At 47.4% G+C, this 17,127-nt stretch overlaps 1 protein-coding gene across 1 annotated transcript in view; it reads left to right on the top strand.

Moving 5' to 3' along the window:
* The first annotated feature begins 1,042 nt into the window (after positions 1-1,042).
* Positions 1,043-17,127, top strand: part of GIPR (gastric inhibitory polypeptide receptor) — a 36,634-nt gene continuing 20,549 nt past the window's right edge. The window contains exons 1-3 of the mRNA XM_048501740.1: positions 1,043-1,121; positions 3,788-3,894; positions 16,795-16,894. Of these exons, the coding sequence (XP_048357697.1) occupies positions 1,043-1,121; positions 3,788-3,894; positions 16,795-16,894 (286 nt within the window). The remainder of the gene's footprint in view (positions 1,122-3,787; positions 3,895-16,794; positions 16,895-17,127) is intronic.

The following is a 17,127-nucleotide window of genomic DNA, read 5'->3' as shown; positions in this document are numbered from 1 at the left end:
GCAAATGATTAAGAGGGCGTATCCAGTGGTGGGATCCAAAAATTTTAGTAACCGGTTCCCATGGTGGTGGGATTCAAACAGTGGCGTAGCGCCAATGGGGCTGGGTGGGGCACAATGGGGGCGTGGTCGGGCATTCCAGGGGCGGGGCATTCCTGGGCGGGGCTGTGGCAAGGGCTGGCAGCTCGCCGATCCTTAGGCGGGGAAAGCGAATACCGCGCGCGAAGCAGGCTGCCCGCGCGCCCGGTGCACTACCTCCTGCTAGAACTGCTTCAAGTTCTGCGCGCTACTGCTGAGAGGAGGGGCGTCACTAAGGCAAAAATCACGTGGCAAAACCCCCAATTAGTAACCCCCTCTCGGCACACACAAATAATTAGTAATCTACTCTCGGGAACCTGTGAGAACCTGCTGCATCCCACCTCTGGTCGAATGGATTCCCTATTGAAAGTTTTCAGGAAGACTTTGATTACAACAGTGAAGAGATAATGCAGAAGAGTTGGTTTTATATCTCGCTTTTCTCGACCCCAAGGAGTCTCAAAGCAGCTTACAAACTCCCTCTGTTCTGTTCCCCACAACAGACACTTTGTGGGGCTGAGAGAGTTCGGAGAGAACTGCAAGCCCAAGGTCGCCCAGCAGGCTTCATGTGGAGGAGAAGGGAAACAAATCCAAGTTCGTCAGATCAAAGTTGGCCGCTTATGTGGAGGAGTGGAGAATCAAACCCAGTTCTCCAGATTAGAGTTCACCACTCGTCACTACTACGCCTCGCTGGCTCTCCTGCCTACCTCCATTATCGTTATCTGAATGCATGGCATATAGACAACAATTGTGAATGCACTTATGTTTAGATATTTGGAAATCTTAGAAAGAAACTCAAAAGAATGTCAGAAAGGCCATGCTGGGTCAGACCACCAGTCTGTTCCCAGAGTGGCAGAGGCGTATGGAGGGAAAATGCCCCCCCCCCTTGCGGGTCCCTGGAGGCCGGCTCCTCCTTTTCCTAGGGACTGGGAAAGGCAGAAGCCAGCTCGCTGGTGGGTTGGTGGCTGTCATGGGGCCGTGGGAGCCCGAAGACTACGAGGGGCCATGGGGTCATGGGAGCGCGAAGACTGCTCGTCATCTTCCCAAAGGCATTTGGTCATGTGTGGGGCCAATTTTGCACCCCCCATGAGACCAGATTAGTTGCACCTGGGGACAGGGGTTACCCCTTGTCCCCAGTCAGATACGCTTCTGCAGAGGGCCAACCAGTGCCTCTAGGACAGTGTTCCCCAACCTTTTTGAGGTCAGGGTACCCTTGACCTCACTCTTCATATCTCACGGGACCCCTGCCGCCACCCTCCACCTTCCCCTCCCATTGCCCCTGCTTGCCACACACCCCCACCTTCCCCTCCCAGGGTGAAGGGTAGCAGTGGGGGTGGGGGTGGCTGCTGACCTTGTGGCAGGCCCTGCCCCATGGGCCAGCTCCAGGTCCTTGCTGGCGCCGATGGGAGACACCACAAAAATGAGGGGGGGTGGTAGTGTTGCCGTGGTACCTAAGGACACATGCTCACGGCACCCCAGGGTACCAGGGAACCCTGGTTGAGAATGGCTGCTCTAGGAAGCCCACTAATAAGACAACTGCAGCCGTTTATCTTATCTTATTAGTTTATCTTGCTTGTGTTCCACAGCACCTAATATAGCAGGCATACTCCTCTGATGCTGGAGAGGAGTGGTGTGCATCATGACGAGTATCCAATTTGACTAGAAGCCGTGAATCGCTCTGTCCTCCATGAACACATCCATTCCCCTCTTAAAGCCTTCCAAGTTGGCAGCCATTAGCACATCATGTGGCAGGGAGTCCCACAGTTTGAACTCTGCATCATGTGAAGAAACGTTACTTTTTGTCTGCTTTGAATCTCTCGCCATTCTGCTTCAGCAGATGACTCCACATTCTCGTATTGTGAGAGAGAGACATGTATTTCCCTATCCTCTCTCTCCACACTATATATATGTGTGTATGTATATATACACACACAAACACACACACACACACACACACACATATGTGTATATATACATACACACACACACATACATACATACACATTCATACACACACACACACACACACACACATATCTCGTGTGTGTGTGTGTGTGTCAATATTAATATCAATATTCAATGATGACATGATGATAAATGATGATATTCAACTGTGTCAATGTGTCTATGTGATATGTGATAATTTAATTGCTGGATTTTGAGGTGTTTTTCCATTCTGCCTCCTAAAGTATTTTTTTGGAAACGTTCCTGCTCCCAAAGAAAAAGGATTGCTTCCCTCTTTCGTTGCCAATATTGTAATTAAAAATCCTGATATAAGTTTGCTGAACCGAGTATTATATGAGTCTTTAATATTTGTTGGGCTTTTCAAAATTACAACATTTAATAACAACAACAACAACAACAACAACAACAACAACAACAACAACAACAATAATAATAATAATATGTAATATATGTAATAATACTTTGGAGTTTATATCCCATCTTTTATGTCCAGCAAGGGAGACTCAAGGTGAAAGCTACGTTGCTCCCTTTCCAGCTTCCACTCTCACTCACAACAGACACCTTGTGGGAGTAAGGTGGGGCGAGAGAGTTCAAAGAACTGGGACTAGCCCAAGAAGTCACCCAGCAGGAGGCTTGTAGGAGTCTTGAGGAAGAGACATCCTGGTTCTGAATAAGCCTCTGCCACTCAGGTGGAGGAGTGGGGAATCAAACCTGATTCTCCAGGTTATAATCCACCTGCTCTTAACCACTACGCTACACCATGCTGGCTTTGTAGAGATGCCAGTCCCAGTTGGGTCCTGGGCACCCCCGGAATTACAGCTCAGGTCCCAACTACAGAAATCAGTGTCCCTGAAGACAACAAATGGTTTGCAGGGTGAACTCTATGGCCTCTTAACCCACAATCCCAAAGCTCCATCCCAAAGCTCCAGGAATTTCCCAACCTGGATGTGACAACACCATTCCCCATTCCTCGTTGATGGCTGGAGGAACCTGACAACTCTACATTTTAGCGTTTCCCCTTTTGTGGCAATACCTATCACAATATCACCTTTCCTTCCTCCACTGTCCCAAAGGTGAACACCAGAGGTGGGATCCAGCAGGTTCTCACAGGTTCCTGAGAGTAGGTTACTAATTATTTGTGTGTGCCGAGAGGGGGTCACTAATGGGTGATTTTGCCCCGTGATTTTTGCCTTAGTTAAGCCCCTCCTCTCTGCAGTAGCGCGCAGAACTTGAAGCAGTCTAGCAGGAGGTGCACCGGCGTGCGTGGCAGCCTGCGCCTGCATGCATTCGTTTCCCGCCCAAGGACCGGCGCAGTGGCTGCGTCCTTGCCACAGCCCCGCCCAAGAATGCCCCACCCCCGGAATGCCCAGCCACGCCCCCATCATGCCCCGCCCAGCCCCATTGGCGCTACGCCACAGTTTGAATCCCACCACCATGGGAACCTGTTACTAAAATGTTTGGATCCCACCACTGGTGAACACCCACTGGGCTGCAACTCCTAGAACAGCAATCCGAGCTCATAATGTCGTGTTTCTCCTCGCCACCCACGCATCTCACCCCCTCTCCCCTTGCTAGAGAGGCCCGTGTGCTTTGCTGGGTACATGCCAAAACATCCGCAAGGCTAACCCTAGAGAGATGTGGCATGCTGAGGGCTCCCCCCAGGGAGATTCGGAGAGGATCCCATCTCTCTGCCCCCACTCCTCCGGTTGCTCATCAGCCCCTCCCCCTGAAGTCACCCACTCCTGACAAGGCGAGGGACACGGTGCCTTTAAACTCCAGACTGCCAAGGGCACTGCTTGGGTGCGCAGCCGGGTGCTCGAGCTGGGAAGCTGCCGTTCCCCTTCTCTGCCTCGACAGGTAAGAGCTTCTCTGCTTTCAGTTCTAGACAACAAAGAATAGTTTGCACCAGGATATCTAAGTAACGTTAAACTTTGGACTGACTGGTCTTTGGGGGGCTCCCTCCTTATATGGAGGTGTATATTTCGAATGCAAAGTTGGATGAATCCGTGAAATGGGGATCCAGACTTCCCCCCCTCCCCCAAAGTACTGCTGGCAGTTTGGGTCTGTGTTCTTTCCTTGCAGGCGTCCTTGTTCCGATTCAGTTATTTCTCTAGTTCTTGATGCCAGCCAAGCGGATTTGTTTAAAAATAAAGAGACAAGAATTTTCCTGTTTTGTCAACCTTTTACCAACCCATGCTCTGCTCCCTTTAATCTTGAACTGCAAACATTATTTGGTTGGAATGCTTCTCTTCATGCCGCACAAGGCTTTAGTGTGTTGATTTCTGAAGACTGGGGTATCATTAAAGGCAGAACAGCAGGTCCAGGTATTTTTTCTTCTGGTCAGTTGGCATCACCACAAAAAAAAGGAGAGATAATTAGGAAATAATTAGGAAAGGAATTGATAATAAAACTGCAAGGATTGTCAGGCCCTTATATAAAGCCGTGGTGCGACCGCACTTGGAGTACTGTGTCCAGTTCTGGTCGCCACATCTCAAAAAGGATATTGAAGAGATAGAAAAAGTGCAGAGAAGGGCAACGAGGATGATTGAGGGATTGGAGCCCCTTCCTTATGAGGAGAGGCTGCAGCGTTTGGGACTCTTTCGTTTGGAGAGGAGGCGGCTGAGGGGGGATATGATTGAAGTCTATACAATTATGCATGGGGTAGAAAATGTTGACAGAGAGACATTTTTCTCTCTTTCTCACAATACTAGAACCAGGGAGCATACATTGAAAATGCTGGCGGGGAGAATTAGGACTAATAAAAGGAAACACTTCTTCACGCAACGTGTGATTGGTGTTTGGAATATGTTGTCACAGGAAGTGGTGATGGCCACTAACCTGGATAGCTTTAAAAGGGGCTTGGACAGATGTATGGAGGAGAAGTCGATTTATGGCTCCCAATCTTGATCCTCTTTGATCTGAGATTGCAAATGCCTTAGCAGACCAGGTGCTCGGGAGCAGCAGCAGCAGCAGAAGGCCCTTGCTTTCACCTCCTGCACGTGAGCTCCCAAAGGCACCTGGTGGGCCACTGCGAGTAGCAGAGAGCTGGACTAGATGGACTCTGGTCTGATCCAGCTGGCTTGTTCTTATGTTCTTATGATAAACGTATCCAGAATCAAATGTCTAAAATTTAGTTCACGCTGCTTTTATTTTTTGTCAAAGTTGCACTTAGACCAGAGTTCAGTGGGACCATAATGTCTGGCAGCAGGTAAGGTTGAGAAACAAGTAAAGGTCTCTTGCAGATATTTGACCCAACCATCACCTGGAACACCAGTCCTGCTATATGATCACCTTGGCCATCCACTCAGAACTTGGAAGGAAACCCTGCTGAGTTCAGTGTGGCTAGCTTCCCTGGAATTTCCACCCACCCAGATTAGAAGGAAATATGATTGTAGTGTTGCCAAATGCCCAGCCACAACCGAACTGGCTTGCTCCTGTATCTTTAACAGGCAGAAATCAACAGGTGCAGTATCTCTTCAAGGCAGGGAGAAAAACATTGTTGGCTCCCCTGATAATGTCCGCAGGAAATGCTACTGATAAGAAGCACTTTTTAAACAGTTGGTGGAACTGTGTTGGGGCATGATGGTTTGGGTCCCATGCACAGTTACTTGGGAGCAAGCCCCACTGAATATCAGGACATACTTCAGAAGGAAAACTGCAACATCAGGTCTTACACATCAATCCCATGTTTCCTTACTAGCGACCACGAATAAATACGAATGACTGGACCACAAGGAGGAAAGATTCCTGCTCCTCTGCTTAGTTTTCTTTTCATCGTTGATTGGATCAACATAAAAGAAACCATATTAAGGGCGTCAGTTCCAATCCTGGTTTCTGTCTGGCTCCCTCTCATTTTTTTAAAAAAATCAGATTAAGAGGTTTTGTCAAGACAAACACAAGGAGCAGATAGAACAGAGTGGTGCGTTGGGACTCACAATGGCAGAGGCTATAGAGCCACTGTGCAAAAGCCAGGGTGTGTGTGTGTTAAATCTCAGAAAGGAACAGAACGGCAGCCTGAATATTGTTGTTTTTATGAATATTAATAAATGCTCCCACTTTCAAGGCAACCATCTCCAAAGCAGCTCAGAGAAGATCCTCAAGAACGTCTGCTTTCTCAGGTCCAAAAAATTACCCAGGCCTTGCAGTGTTGGCCACTCCAGGTTCAGAAATACCTGGAAATTTCGGGATGGACCTTGGAAGTGTAGGGCTTATAGCAGGGAAGGAGAATTTGGATTTATACCCCACTTTTCTCAACTGCCAGCAGTCTGAAAGCAGCTTACAAGCTCCTTTCCTTTCCTCTCCTCACAGCAGACACCTTGTGAGGTAGGCGGGGGCAGAGAGAGTTCTAAGAGAACTATGACTAGTCCAGGGGTCTGCAACCCGCAGCTCTCCAGATGTTCATGGACTACAATTCCCAAAAGTCCCTGCCAGCATGGCCAATTGGCCCTGTTTGCAGGGGCTGATGGGATTTGTAGTCCGTGAACATCTGGAGAGCCGCAGGTTGCAGACCCCTGGACTAGCCCAAGGTCACCTAGCAGGCTTCATATAGAGCACCAAAGAAACAAATTCAGTTCACCAGTTTAGAGTCTGCCACTCATGTGGAGGAGCGGAGAATCAAACCCGGTTCTCCAGATCAGAGTCCATCACTCTTAACCACGACACCACGCTGGCTCTCAAAGACCTTGATAGGGTTTGATGCCACAGAGTCCACCTTCCCAAGCAGCTGCTTTCTCCAGGAGAGGTGGAATAAATGTTTTAAGCAAGTAAATAATGAGTGAACAAGTGAATTGTATAGTCCGGCTGTCAATTGTAATTCTGAGATGTCTCCAGCCCTTACCTGGATATTGGCATCCTTAAGGCTACATATGGGAAAGGCGGCAGATTGGCCTGAGTGTGTCAAAAGGCAGCATTTACATCTAGCAAAGCTGGAAGTCTATGAAGAGCCCTGGGAGGCATGAAATTTGGAAATTCGGGGGTCACCAATTCCAGGTTGGAAAATTCTTGCAAATATTTGAGCATTTGTTTTGTAAAATCTTCAACATACAAAATGGGTGGCGTGGTGTTTTCCGGAAGAGAGAGTCATTTCCTCTCCAAGAAAGATGCTGTAACACAGGGGGGGGGGGGGGGGGGGACAAATATGCTGTACAAACACCGTGGAATAACGTGTACTGTTTGTAGAGCACTTCCACTGTTCAAAGTACCCCTTAAGGGGTTTTTTTAAAAAATCTTTACAACAGCCCTGCAAGTAAGGCTGGATTTATTATCCTTTTATGGTGGGGGGCAGAAACTGGGGAAGGTGGGGTTTGGGGAGCTCTGAATTGGGGGTTGACAGAATATAATACCACCCAAATGAGCCATTTCCTTCAGAGGAAGTGATCTCTGTTGCTTGGAATTCTGGGAAATCTCCAGGGACCACCTGGAGGTTGGCTGCACTAATACCCCATCCAGGTATTCTCTTTCAGGGGCTTGGCTGTGCCAATTCCACTCCACACACCCCCCCTCCTTCCTTCAAAGTTCACCTGCACGTGAGCTCCCAAAGGCACCTGGTGGGCCACTGCGAGTAGCAGAGTGCTGGACTAGATGGACTCTGGTCTGATCCAGCAGGCTAGTTCTTATGTTCTTATGTTCTTAAAGTAACTCTCGGTCTTATCTGCCTCGTGGACAGCATCCGGTTGATTTTGAGTTTTGCGGCTGATGATGTTTGCTTTGATTTTTTTTGTTCTGTTTTATGTTTAGCTGACGTTTTAAACACATGTAATGCCACTTTGGAGTTTATTAGTGTGGGTGGATGTATAAATATTTCATTCAAACAGATAAAAATATGGAAAGGCTTCAAAACGTGGGCTGCGTTTGTAGAATATAATTGAGAGAGGAGGGGTGTGGGAAGCGCATGATTTTTGTCAATGAAACTTCCAAACTGCCAGCAGAATGAAGCTCTAATGTTTAATCGCCAGTCTTAAGAGCTTAAGGAGCAGCAGTGGCGTAGGAGGTTAAGAGCTCGTGTTTCTAATCTGGAGGAACCGGGTTCGATTCCCAGCTCCGCCGCCTGAGCTGTGGAGGCTTATCTGGGGAATTCGGATTAGCCTGTACACTCCCACACACACCAGCTGGGTGACCTTGGGCTAGTCACAGCTTCTCGGAGCTCTCTCAGCCCCACCTACCTCACAGGGTGTTTGTTGTGAGGGGGGAAGGGCAAGGAGATTGTCAGCCCCTTTGAGTCTCCTGCAGGAGAGAAAGGCGGGATAGAAATCCAAACTCTTCTTATTCTTCTTATAATTATTATTAGAACCTCCATAATTAAAGGTAGTCTTTCTTTGAATACCAACATCTGGAAGCAAGCAGCCACTACCTGCTTGTGAACTTCCCCGTTTTGCTGGTCACTGTTGAGAGCAGGACGCTGGATCCGATGGACACTTGTCTGATCCAGTCGGACTCTTTTTACGTTAACTATGTAATACGGTCAAATACAAATTGGCCCCTATGAATTACACTGTACGGTCAAAGGATAAATGTTCTTGCATACCTGTTACCAAGTTTACTGCCCAATACAAAATACTGAAATCAAACACAGACGTTACACAGTCGTTCTGCAAATATTGGAGCATTTGTTTTGTAAAATCTTCAACGTACAAAACGGGTGGCGTGGCGTTTTCCGGAAGAGAGAGCCATTTCCTGTCCAAGAAAGGTGCTGTAACACGGGGGGGGGGGGGGACACACAAATACGCTGTACAAACACCATGGAATAACGTGTGCTGTTTGTAGAGCACTTCCACTGTTCAAAGTACACCTTAAGGGATTTTTTTAAAAAATCTTTACAACAGCCCTGCAAGTAAGGCTGGATTTATTATCCTCTTATGGTGGGGGGGGAGGGAGGGGGATGGATGATAGTAGAGTTGCCAACCTCCAGGTGCAGCATGGAGAGGTCTCCCAGAATTACGACTGATCTCCTGGATTAGCCAGCTACTTGTTAAAGGTCATGTACCTAAGAGATGTGTAACTTTATGAATGGAACTTTTTGTAGTGAAATTCAAGATGATAATTTTTCAGCCAAAGATACTGAACGCAAAGTTGAATGAAATCAGTTATCATGCAAATATAAACTATATATAATTGAGCAATATTCTTCAGCCATGGGTTATTATAAAATGTGTATGTAAAGGCTCAATGTTAGTTATTTACTTATTTTAATATTAGGAAAATTTAATTATCCTGTTGCTTTAATTAGTAATTCTCCAGAGCCCGAGGAGTGGATATATCCTTTTAGCAAATAGAACTACATCGGGAAGTGCCAGATATTTCCTGGCGTTGGATCTTAAATATAGTCAAAGGGTATCTGTTTTACAAATTTGTCTTAGAATTGAATGGCTAAACCCTTTTAATCCATTTTATATCTATATAAATGAACTGTCAAGTTGGAAAGCAAAATCCATAGATGTCATATATGATTTTAAATTTAATAATTTAATAATAGTGTATAACCACTGTCTCATACCTAATGCCAATAAAGGTGATTGTGATTGTGTGAACTGATCTCCTGGTGACAGAGATAATAATTTCCCTGGAGAAACTGTAGATTTGAAGCGTGGCCTCAGTGGCATTATACTCCACTGAAGATCTTCCCTGCCTTCCCCTGGCCACGCTCCCAATTTTCCAAACTGTATCTGGCAACCCTGGCTGAGAAAGGGGGAGAGAGAGAAAGAGATGTGAGGGCAAGATTTGAACTGAGTACCCCCTAGGAGCTGCAGTTGTGTAGCGGTGAAGAGCAGACGCACCCTAATCTGGAGAACCGGGTTTGATTCCCAGCTCTGCCACTTGAGCTGTGGAGGCTTATCTGGGGAACTAGATTAGCCCGTGCACTCCAACACATTGTGCCAGCTGGGTGACCTTGGGCTAGTCACAGTTCTTCGGAGCTCTCTCAGCCCCACCCACCTCACAGGGTGTTTGTTGTGAGGGTGGGGGAAGGAAAAGGATATTGTAAGCCCCTTTGAGTCTCCTTGCAGGAGAGAAAGGGGGGATATAAACCCAAACTCTTCCAAACTCTTCTAGATCACAACCTCTTAGCCACTAAGATCCACCACAATGCAAGGCTTTACGCACACAGAGGTAAGACCACAATGGGAGGAGGAGGAGGAGGAGGAGTTTGGATTTATATCCCCCCTTTCTCTCCTGCAGGAGACTCAAAGGGGCTGACAATCTCCTTGCCCTTCCCCCCTCACAACAAACACCCTGTGCCAGTGGAGTGAGGTTGAGAGAGCTCCCGACAAACTGTGACCCTAGCCCAAGATCTTGACTGGCGTGTGTGGGAGTGCCCAGGCGAATCTGAATTCCCCAGAGAAGCCTCCACAGCTCAGGCGGCAGAGCTGGGAATCAAACCCGGTTCCTCCAGATTAGAAACACGAGCTCTTAACCTCCTACGCCACGGCTGCTCCTGGCACAGGTGGGGTTTGAGGGCAGGGAAACTCAGCAGGGTACTTTTAAGACTTCCATTTCTCTTACACTCGGTGATATACCATAGACCAGAGGTGTCCAACTCTGGCGCTTCAGATGTTCGTGGACTACAATTCCCATCAGCCCCTGCTGATGGGGTGAGATCCACCAGTATCTGGCTCAGGACCCACCCCTACCAGAAGACTCTGCCCTCTGATGTTACCATTTCACATAGGGCAACTGATCTCTGTAAAAGGTAAAGTTTCCCCTTCAGTCGTGTTCGACCCTGGGGTACAGATTTAGCAAAACCAGGAAGCAGGAAAGAAGGCCTAGGGGTGAGGGTAGAGTTTGGGGCTTCCTGTCTCCCCAGCCAGCCCCTTCTGGCTCCTTCTTCCGGTTGCTTAAGTGCAGACAGAGAAGTTAATATCAATTTTTCTGCTTTTTTACTTCGCATCGCCAGCTTTTAGCCAAGTAAACACAATGGTGCGGAAACCACAGACTGTGAAGGGCAGCAGGTATATTTAGAATATATAACCCTGTCCAAGAAAAACAAAGTGGCCCGAGCAAATGTGGACTGTGCGTGGCACAGTTAAGTGGAATGGTGTCTCTCAAAAGACCAGCCGTTTTACCTCAGAAGTTCATAAACATAATGTTACCGCTGCTGCTCGAGTAACAATAAGTGATTTCAGCTCAGCAACATAAATGAGGCGCAGGAAGCCGATGATCTTCAAAGCAAAAGGATTTATTCGGAGATGGTGGTCACAGCTCGGGCAGGAGAATCGCGCCCTTGCAACCAAGTGCAAGAACTTTTATTCCCAAACCTCAAAGGGGCAAAGGGGCAGGTAGAAAAGGGGAAGTAAGGGGCAAGTCCTTTACCAAACACGCAATAAAGAAAACAACTAATTACAAAGAGGAAGGTACAATTACAACTTTGAATGGGATTCTGAGGAAATCCCACTGTCAAAGCCAATAGTCCCTTGAGATCTACCATAGTAGTTGCTGAAAGGGAAAGCCGATAAAGGTCCATTCAGAAATCTAGGTGGAGCTGGCTCCGCACCCTTTTAACTATCTTCTTTGCTACAGGATGGCTGTTTCCTTCAGTAATGCCCTGAGGCTCCCGCTCCGCATCTTTGCAACAAAGAAAAGTTCAAACTGTCCAATGGTGGTCCCTGCACGTCTTCCAACGGCTGGGGACCTCTGGGTGCTGCCAACAGATTTGATTTGCAAGTCCAAAGGGGTCTTTGTTAAGGAGTCAGCTGGGTGTTGGCCTAAGCAGCATTCCAGAGTCAACTTCCTTGTCCCTTAATATCAGCTTCTACAGGCTACTGCTTTTGCTGACAAACACAAATCTTAAAAATAACATTTTTAAACTTAAACATTAGGGAACACAGTACAATACAGACACATAAGAATCTCCTAAATTAACAATAACAAAACCTTAAGCTAACTGGGGAACCTAGTCAAACAAAAATCCTAAGCAGCGGGCAAATCATAAATCCAACTCTAAAGGGGCTTTTATTACATCCTAGAAGGGCATAAACAAGAGGGAGACCATATAACATTGGCATAATCACACGTTCACAACCTTTGCAAGCCTTATGGAGGCTTCTGAGCCACACAAGTCTCCGCGTCTGGGCATGGAGCCAGTGTAGTCAGGGAACCTGACTCAGGAAAATATTTTGTTTATTTTCCTGGGCGATAACAATAAGGAGAACTTTACTTAACTGAGAGAGAAAACATATACAGTATATACCAGTGGTGGCAAACCTATGGCACTCCAGATGTTCATGGTCTACAATTCCCATCAGCCCCTGTCAGCATGGCCAATTGTAGTCCATGAACATCTGGAGTGCCATAGGTTCGCCACCACTGGTATATACACATATCACAAATATATAGTTGCATGCACGGCTCATAGTTTGTTACAGTTTGGTTGTGATACAATATCATTGTCAGAGCACTTTTACATAGCATTTGGTTTACATCAGTCCAGAGAACATCTTTTCGCTTAGTCCAGGGGTCTGCAACCTGTGACTGTCCAGATGTTCCATGATGTATGAGTCCTTCCCAAGAATTTCTGAAGTTGCTGTATACAAGCAAGACCATTGGTCCACACAGCCACAATATCCTCTACTTGATTGGTACTGGGTTGCCAACATCTTTTCACTTAGAGAGGCTTGGTTGCCAATCTCCAGGTGGAAATGCCCCAAACAAAAACGGGTTAAGGTTAAAACACGAAATGGGAAACATTTCCTCAATAATCAAACATACCTTTTAACTATACCAATTTTTGTACAGCCAAAGCTACATAAGTTGGTGGATTCCACACCGCATAAATATAATCTCTTTAGGACACTATAAAACAGTGATGGCGAACCTTTTTGAGACCAAGTGCCCAAATTGCAACCCAAAACCCATTTATTTATCGCAAAGTGCCGGCAATTTAACCTGAACACTGAGGTTTAAGTTTAGAAAAAACAGTTGGCTCTGAGGGGTTACTTGGGAGTAAGCTTGGTGGTAGTCGGTGGCTTTGCTTTGAAGCAACCATGCAACTCTTCCAACGGGTGAAAAACGACCCTAGGAGGGTTTACTCAGAAGCAAGCCCCACTGCCAGCAACTGAGCTTACTCCCAGGTAAAGGATTGCGCTTTAGCTCTTCGCATGAAAATCAGTGGGGTTTAACAGCGCTTAACAGGGTTACCTACACTGCTTCCCCAAAACTAGGTCTCAGGTTTAATGCTAATAATTGAGCCCAGCGGCCCAGGCCAGCTTAGATGTGTGTGGGGGGGGAACTCTGTTTGTGCGTGCCCACAGAGAGGGCTCTGAGTGCCCCCTCTGGCACCCGTGCCATAGGTTCACCACCACTGCTATAAAACAATCTATTTTGGGATTTTGTGTTCCTACAGAACAGGGGAGCACAAGTGTGGCCATCCAAAATGGATCTTTTTCCCCCGCCTGCTGCATGGAACTGTTGTCAGTGTCACAGTCCGCCATGTTGTGTACTGCAGGAGATCCTCTGTGGAGAATCCCCATGGAGGGTTCCTCTGCCTGCAGCTCTATCTGTTCGCCATTTTGCTGTCAAAAGTAGATGAATTAGTCCAGTGGTGAGATCCAAAAATTTTAGTAACAGGTTCCCATGGTGGTGGGATTCAAACAGTGGCGTAGCGCCAATGAGGCTGGGCGGGGCACGACGGGGGCGTGGCCAGGCATTCCGGGGTGGGGCATTAATAATTTCTCTGTTACTGTAAAAAACTCTTACTGTAAAAAACAAGTTCCTAATTTCCAGCTGGTATCTTTCTGTCCGTGATTTAAACTCATCATAGCAAGTCCTATCGTCTACTGCCAACAGAAACAACTACTTCTCCTCTAATTGACTGCCTGTCAAATACTTCATACTTTCAAATACTTAATTTTGTTTCTAGAAATCAAAAGAAGGAGACTTTCCTTAAACCAGGAACTTTACCATATTTCTAGAACATGTTTTTAAAACAGCCCAACAGGGAGAATTATCCCGTTTTCTACCTTCGCTAACCAGCCACATAGGAAACAACAGGACTTTATGATTTTTGGACCTAATGGAAATTCTAACGGAAAAGCAGACCCAATTAGTAACCCCCTCTCGGCACACACAAATAATTAGTAACCCACTCTCGGGAACTGGTGAGAACCTGCTGGATCCCACCTCTGAATTAGTCCCAATACAGAACTTGAGGCTTTTTCTCCATTGTTAATTTCCATATCTTTTGTATTTCTGGGGCTATCATGTCCCACAAGGATTTAGCCTCTGTACATAAACGCCGCATATGAAAAAAAGATCCCTCGTGTTTTTGTAGTTTTGTTGGTTATAACAGGTTGAGTCTAGTTATTGCATGAGTTATGTTTTAATTCTTGTGTGTGTGTTCAGTTTTCTTTTCTGCATTTCATATTTTTGGTTTGTGTTGATGTGGGGCTGGTGTGGAAGTGTATGTGGGGGTGGGGATTTTTTGTATGCTGAGAATTTTTTAAAAAAAATACATTAAAAATAAAGAACATAAGAACAAGCCAGTTGGATCAGACCAGAGTCCATCTAGTCCAGCTCTCTGCTACTCGCAGTGGCCCACCAGGTGCCTTTGGGAGCTCACCTGCAGGATGTGAAAGCAATGGCCTTCTGCTGCTGCTGCTCCTGAGCACCTGGTCTGCTAAGGCATTTGCAATCTCAGATCAAAGAGGATCAAGATTGGTAGCCATAGATCGACTTCTCCTCCATCAATCTGTCCAAGCCCCTTTTGAAGCTATCCAGGTTAGTGGCCATCACCACCTCCTGTGGCAACATATTCCAAACACCAATCACACGTTGCGTGAAGAAGTGTTTCCTTTTATTAGTCCTAATTCTTCCCCCCAGCATTTTCAATGGATGCCCCCTGGTTCTAGTATTGTGAGAAAGAGAGGAAAACTTCTCTCTGTCGACATTTTCTACCCCATGCATAATTTTATAGACTTCAATCATATCCCCCCTCAGACGTCTCCTCTCCAAACTAAAGAGTCCCAAACGCTGCAGCCTCTCCTCATAAGGAAGGTGCTCCAGTCCGTCAATCATCCTCGTTGCCCTTCTCGGCACTTTTTCTATCTCTTCGATATCCTTTTTGAGATGTAGCGACCAGAACTGAACACAGGACTCCAAGTGCAGTCGCACCACTGCTTTATATAAGGGCCATCTTGACCCGAGGCCCTCATGAGACTGAAGAAGCATAGCTGTTCAGTTTAGCGTGAGTAGACAGGTATTTTGGGCTGTGCTCTTGCGAACAGAACATTTCTAGACATGGCTACGAATACAGAGATGGGAGAGGCTGCGTTTCATTCCCTGAGGTTCCGGCTGCTGTTGGAGACTGTTGGAAGGGAAGGACAGTACACTGTTTCTTGCCTCAAGCACAGAGGGAGTTTTACCAGTCAGATAGCTAGAAAGGGTCAAGACCAGTGGTGGGATCCAAAAATTTTAGTAACAGGTTCCCATGGTGGTGGGATTCAAACTGTGGCGTAGCGCCAATGGGGCTGGGCGGGGCACAACGGAGGTGTGGCCGGGCATTCCGGAGGCGGGGCATTCCTGGGCGGGGCTGTGGCAAGGACGCAGCCGCTGCTCCGGTCCTTGGGCGGGAAACGAATGCACGCAGGCGCAGGCTGCCACGCACCCCGGTGCACCTCCTGCTAGACTGCTTCAAGTTCTGCGCGCTACTGCTGAGAGGAGGGGCGTAACTAAGGCAAAAATCACGTGGCAAAATCACCAATTAGTAACCCCCCTCTCAGCTTTTTTTTTACACACAAATAATTAGTAACGTACTCTCGGGAACCTGCGAGAAACTCTGCTGGATCCCACCTCTGGTCAAGACACTTTTCTCTATCATGCTGACACTATCCCTCTGATGTGTAGACTGATACTCTTAGGGAACTTCCTTCCTTCCTGCTTCCTCCTCGTCCTCTCCACACCACTCTTTTCCTTACCTCTCCATCTTGCACCATGTGGGCAGAGGGATGCCATCTGCCTCCATCCCCATCTAGACAGATAGATTAGGATAGAGAACCTCTCTCTCCACTTTTCTATCCTGAACGGAGTTCACCAATAAATACTCCTCTTATTATCGAAGGCTTTCACGGCCAGATTCAACGTGGTCTGGTAGGTGAAACGTTAGGAACAAGATCTACCAGACCACGGCCACACAGCCCAGAAAACCCACCACAACCACTCCTCTTATTTCTTTAGAAACTAAGAATGACTTTGACTTTTCTTTATGCTCCCCTGTGCTTTGCCACTGGGCCAGAGGTGGGATCCAGCAGGTTCTCACAGGTTCCCGAGAGTAGGTTACTAATTATTTGTGTGTGCCGAGAGGGGGTTACTAATGGGTGATTTTGCCATGTGATTTTTGCCTTAGTTACGCCCCTCCTCTCAGCAGTAGCGCGCAGAACTTGAAGCACTCTAGCAGGAGGTGCACCGGCGTGCGTGGCAGCCTGCGCCTGCGCGCATTTGTTTCCCGCCCAAGGACCGACGCAGCAGCTGCATCCTTGCCACAGCCCCGCCCAGGAATGCCCCATCCCCAGAATGCCACGCCACGCCCCATTGGCGCTACGCCACTGTTTGAATCCCACCACCATGGGAACCTGTTACTAAAATTTTTGGATCCCACCACTGCACTGGGCACTCTGCTTGTAATGCTAAGGTATCTCTTACCAGAGAGACAACCAACAGAGACAAAGGGGAGAATCAGCAAGGGGAATTATAAGCCCAGCAAACCTGTGAACGTGCAAGTAACTCTCAGCTTCTGGTGAGCGGAGTTGACATGAACCTGCTTCTCCTTTGCAGATGAGCGCTCTCGGATATTCGGCGAAAGAGGTGGTTGAGTCCTGGCAGAGGTACCGGGACGCCTGCGTTTGGAAGATGCTAGAGGAGCCCCCTCCCACAAGTGAGACACGTACTCTTTTCTGGTGGCTGCCACGGTGGGCGAGAAGTAGGGTTCCCAGTCTCCAAGTGGGTCTAGGACAGGGGTAGGGAACCTGCAGCTCTCCAGATGTTCAGGAACTACAATTCCCATCAGCCCCTACCAGCATGGCCAATTGGCCATGCTGACAGAGGCTGATGGGAATTGTAGTTCCTGAACATCTGGAGAGCCACAGGTTCCCTACCCCTGGTCTAGGA

Source organism: Sphaerodactylus townsendi, linkage group LG06 (genome assembly GCF_021028975.2).
Source record: "Sphaerodactylus townsendi isolate TG3544 linkage group LG06, MPM_Stown_v2.3, whole genome shotgun sequence".
Lineage (NCBI taxonomy): Eukaryota > Metazoa > Chordata > Lepidosauria > Squamata > Sphaerodactylidae > Sphaerodactylus > Sphaerodactylus townsendi.
Note: the sequence above shows the minus strand (reverse complement) of the source record. Positions and strands in the feature narration are given on the sequence as shown.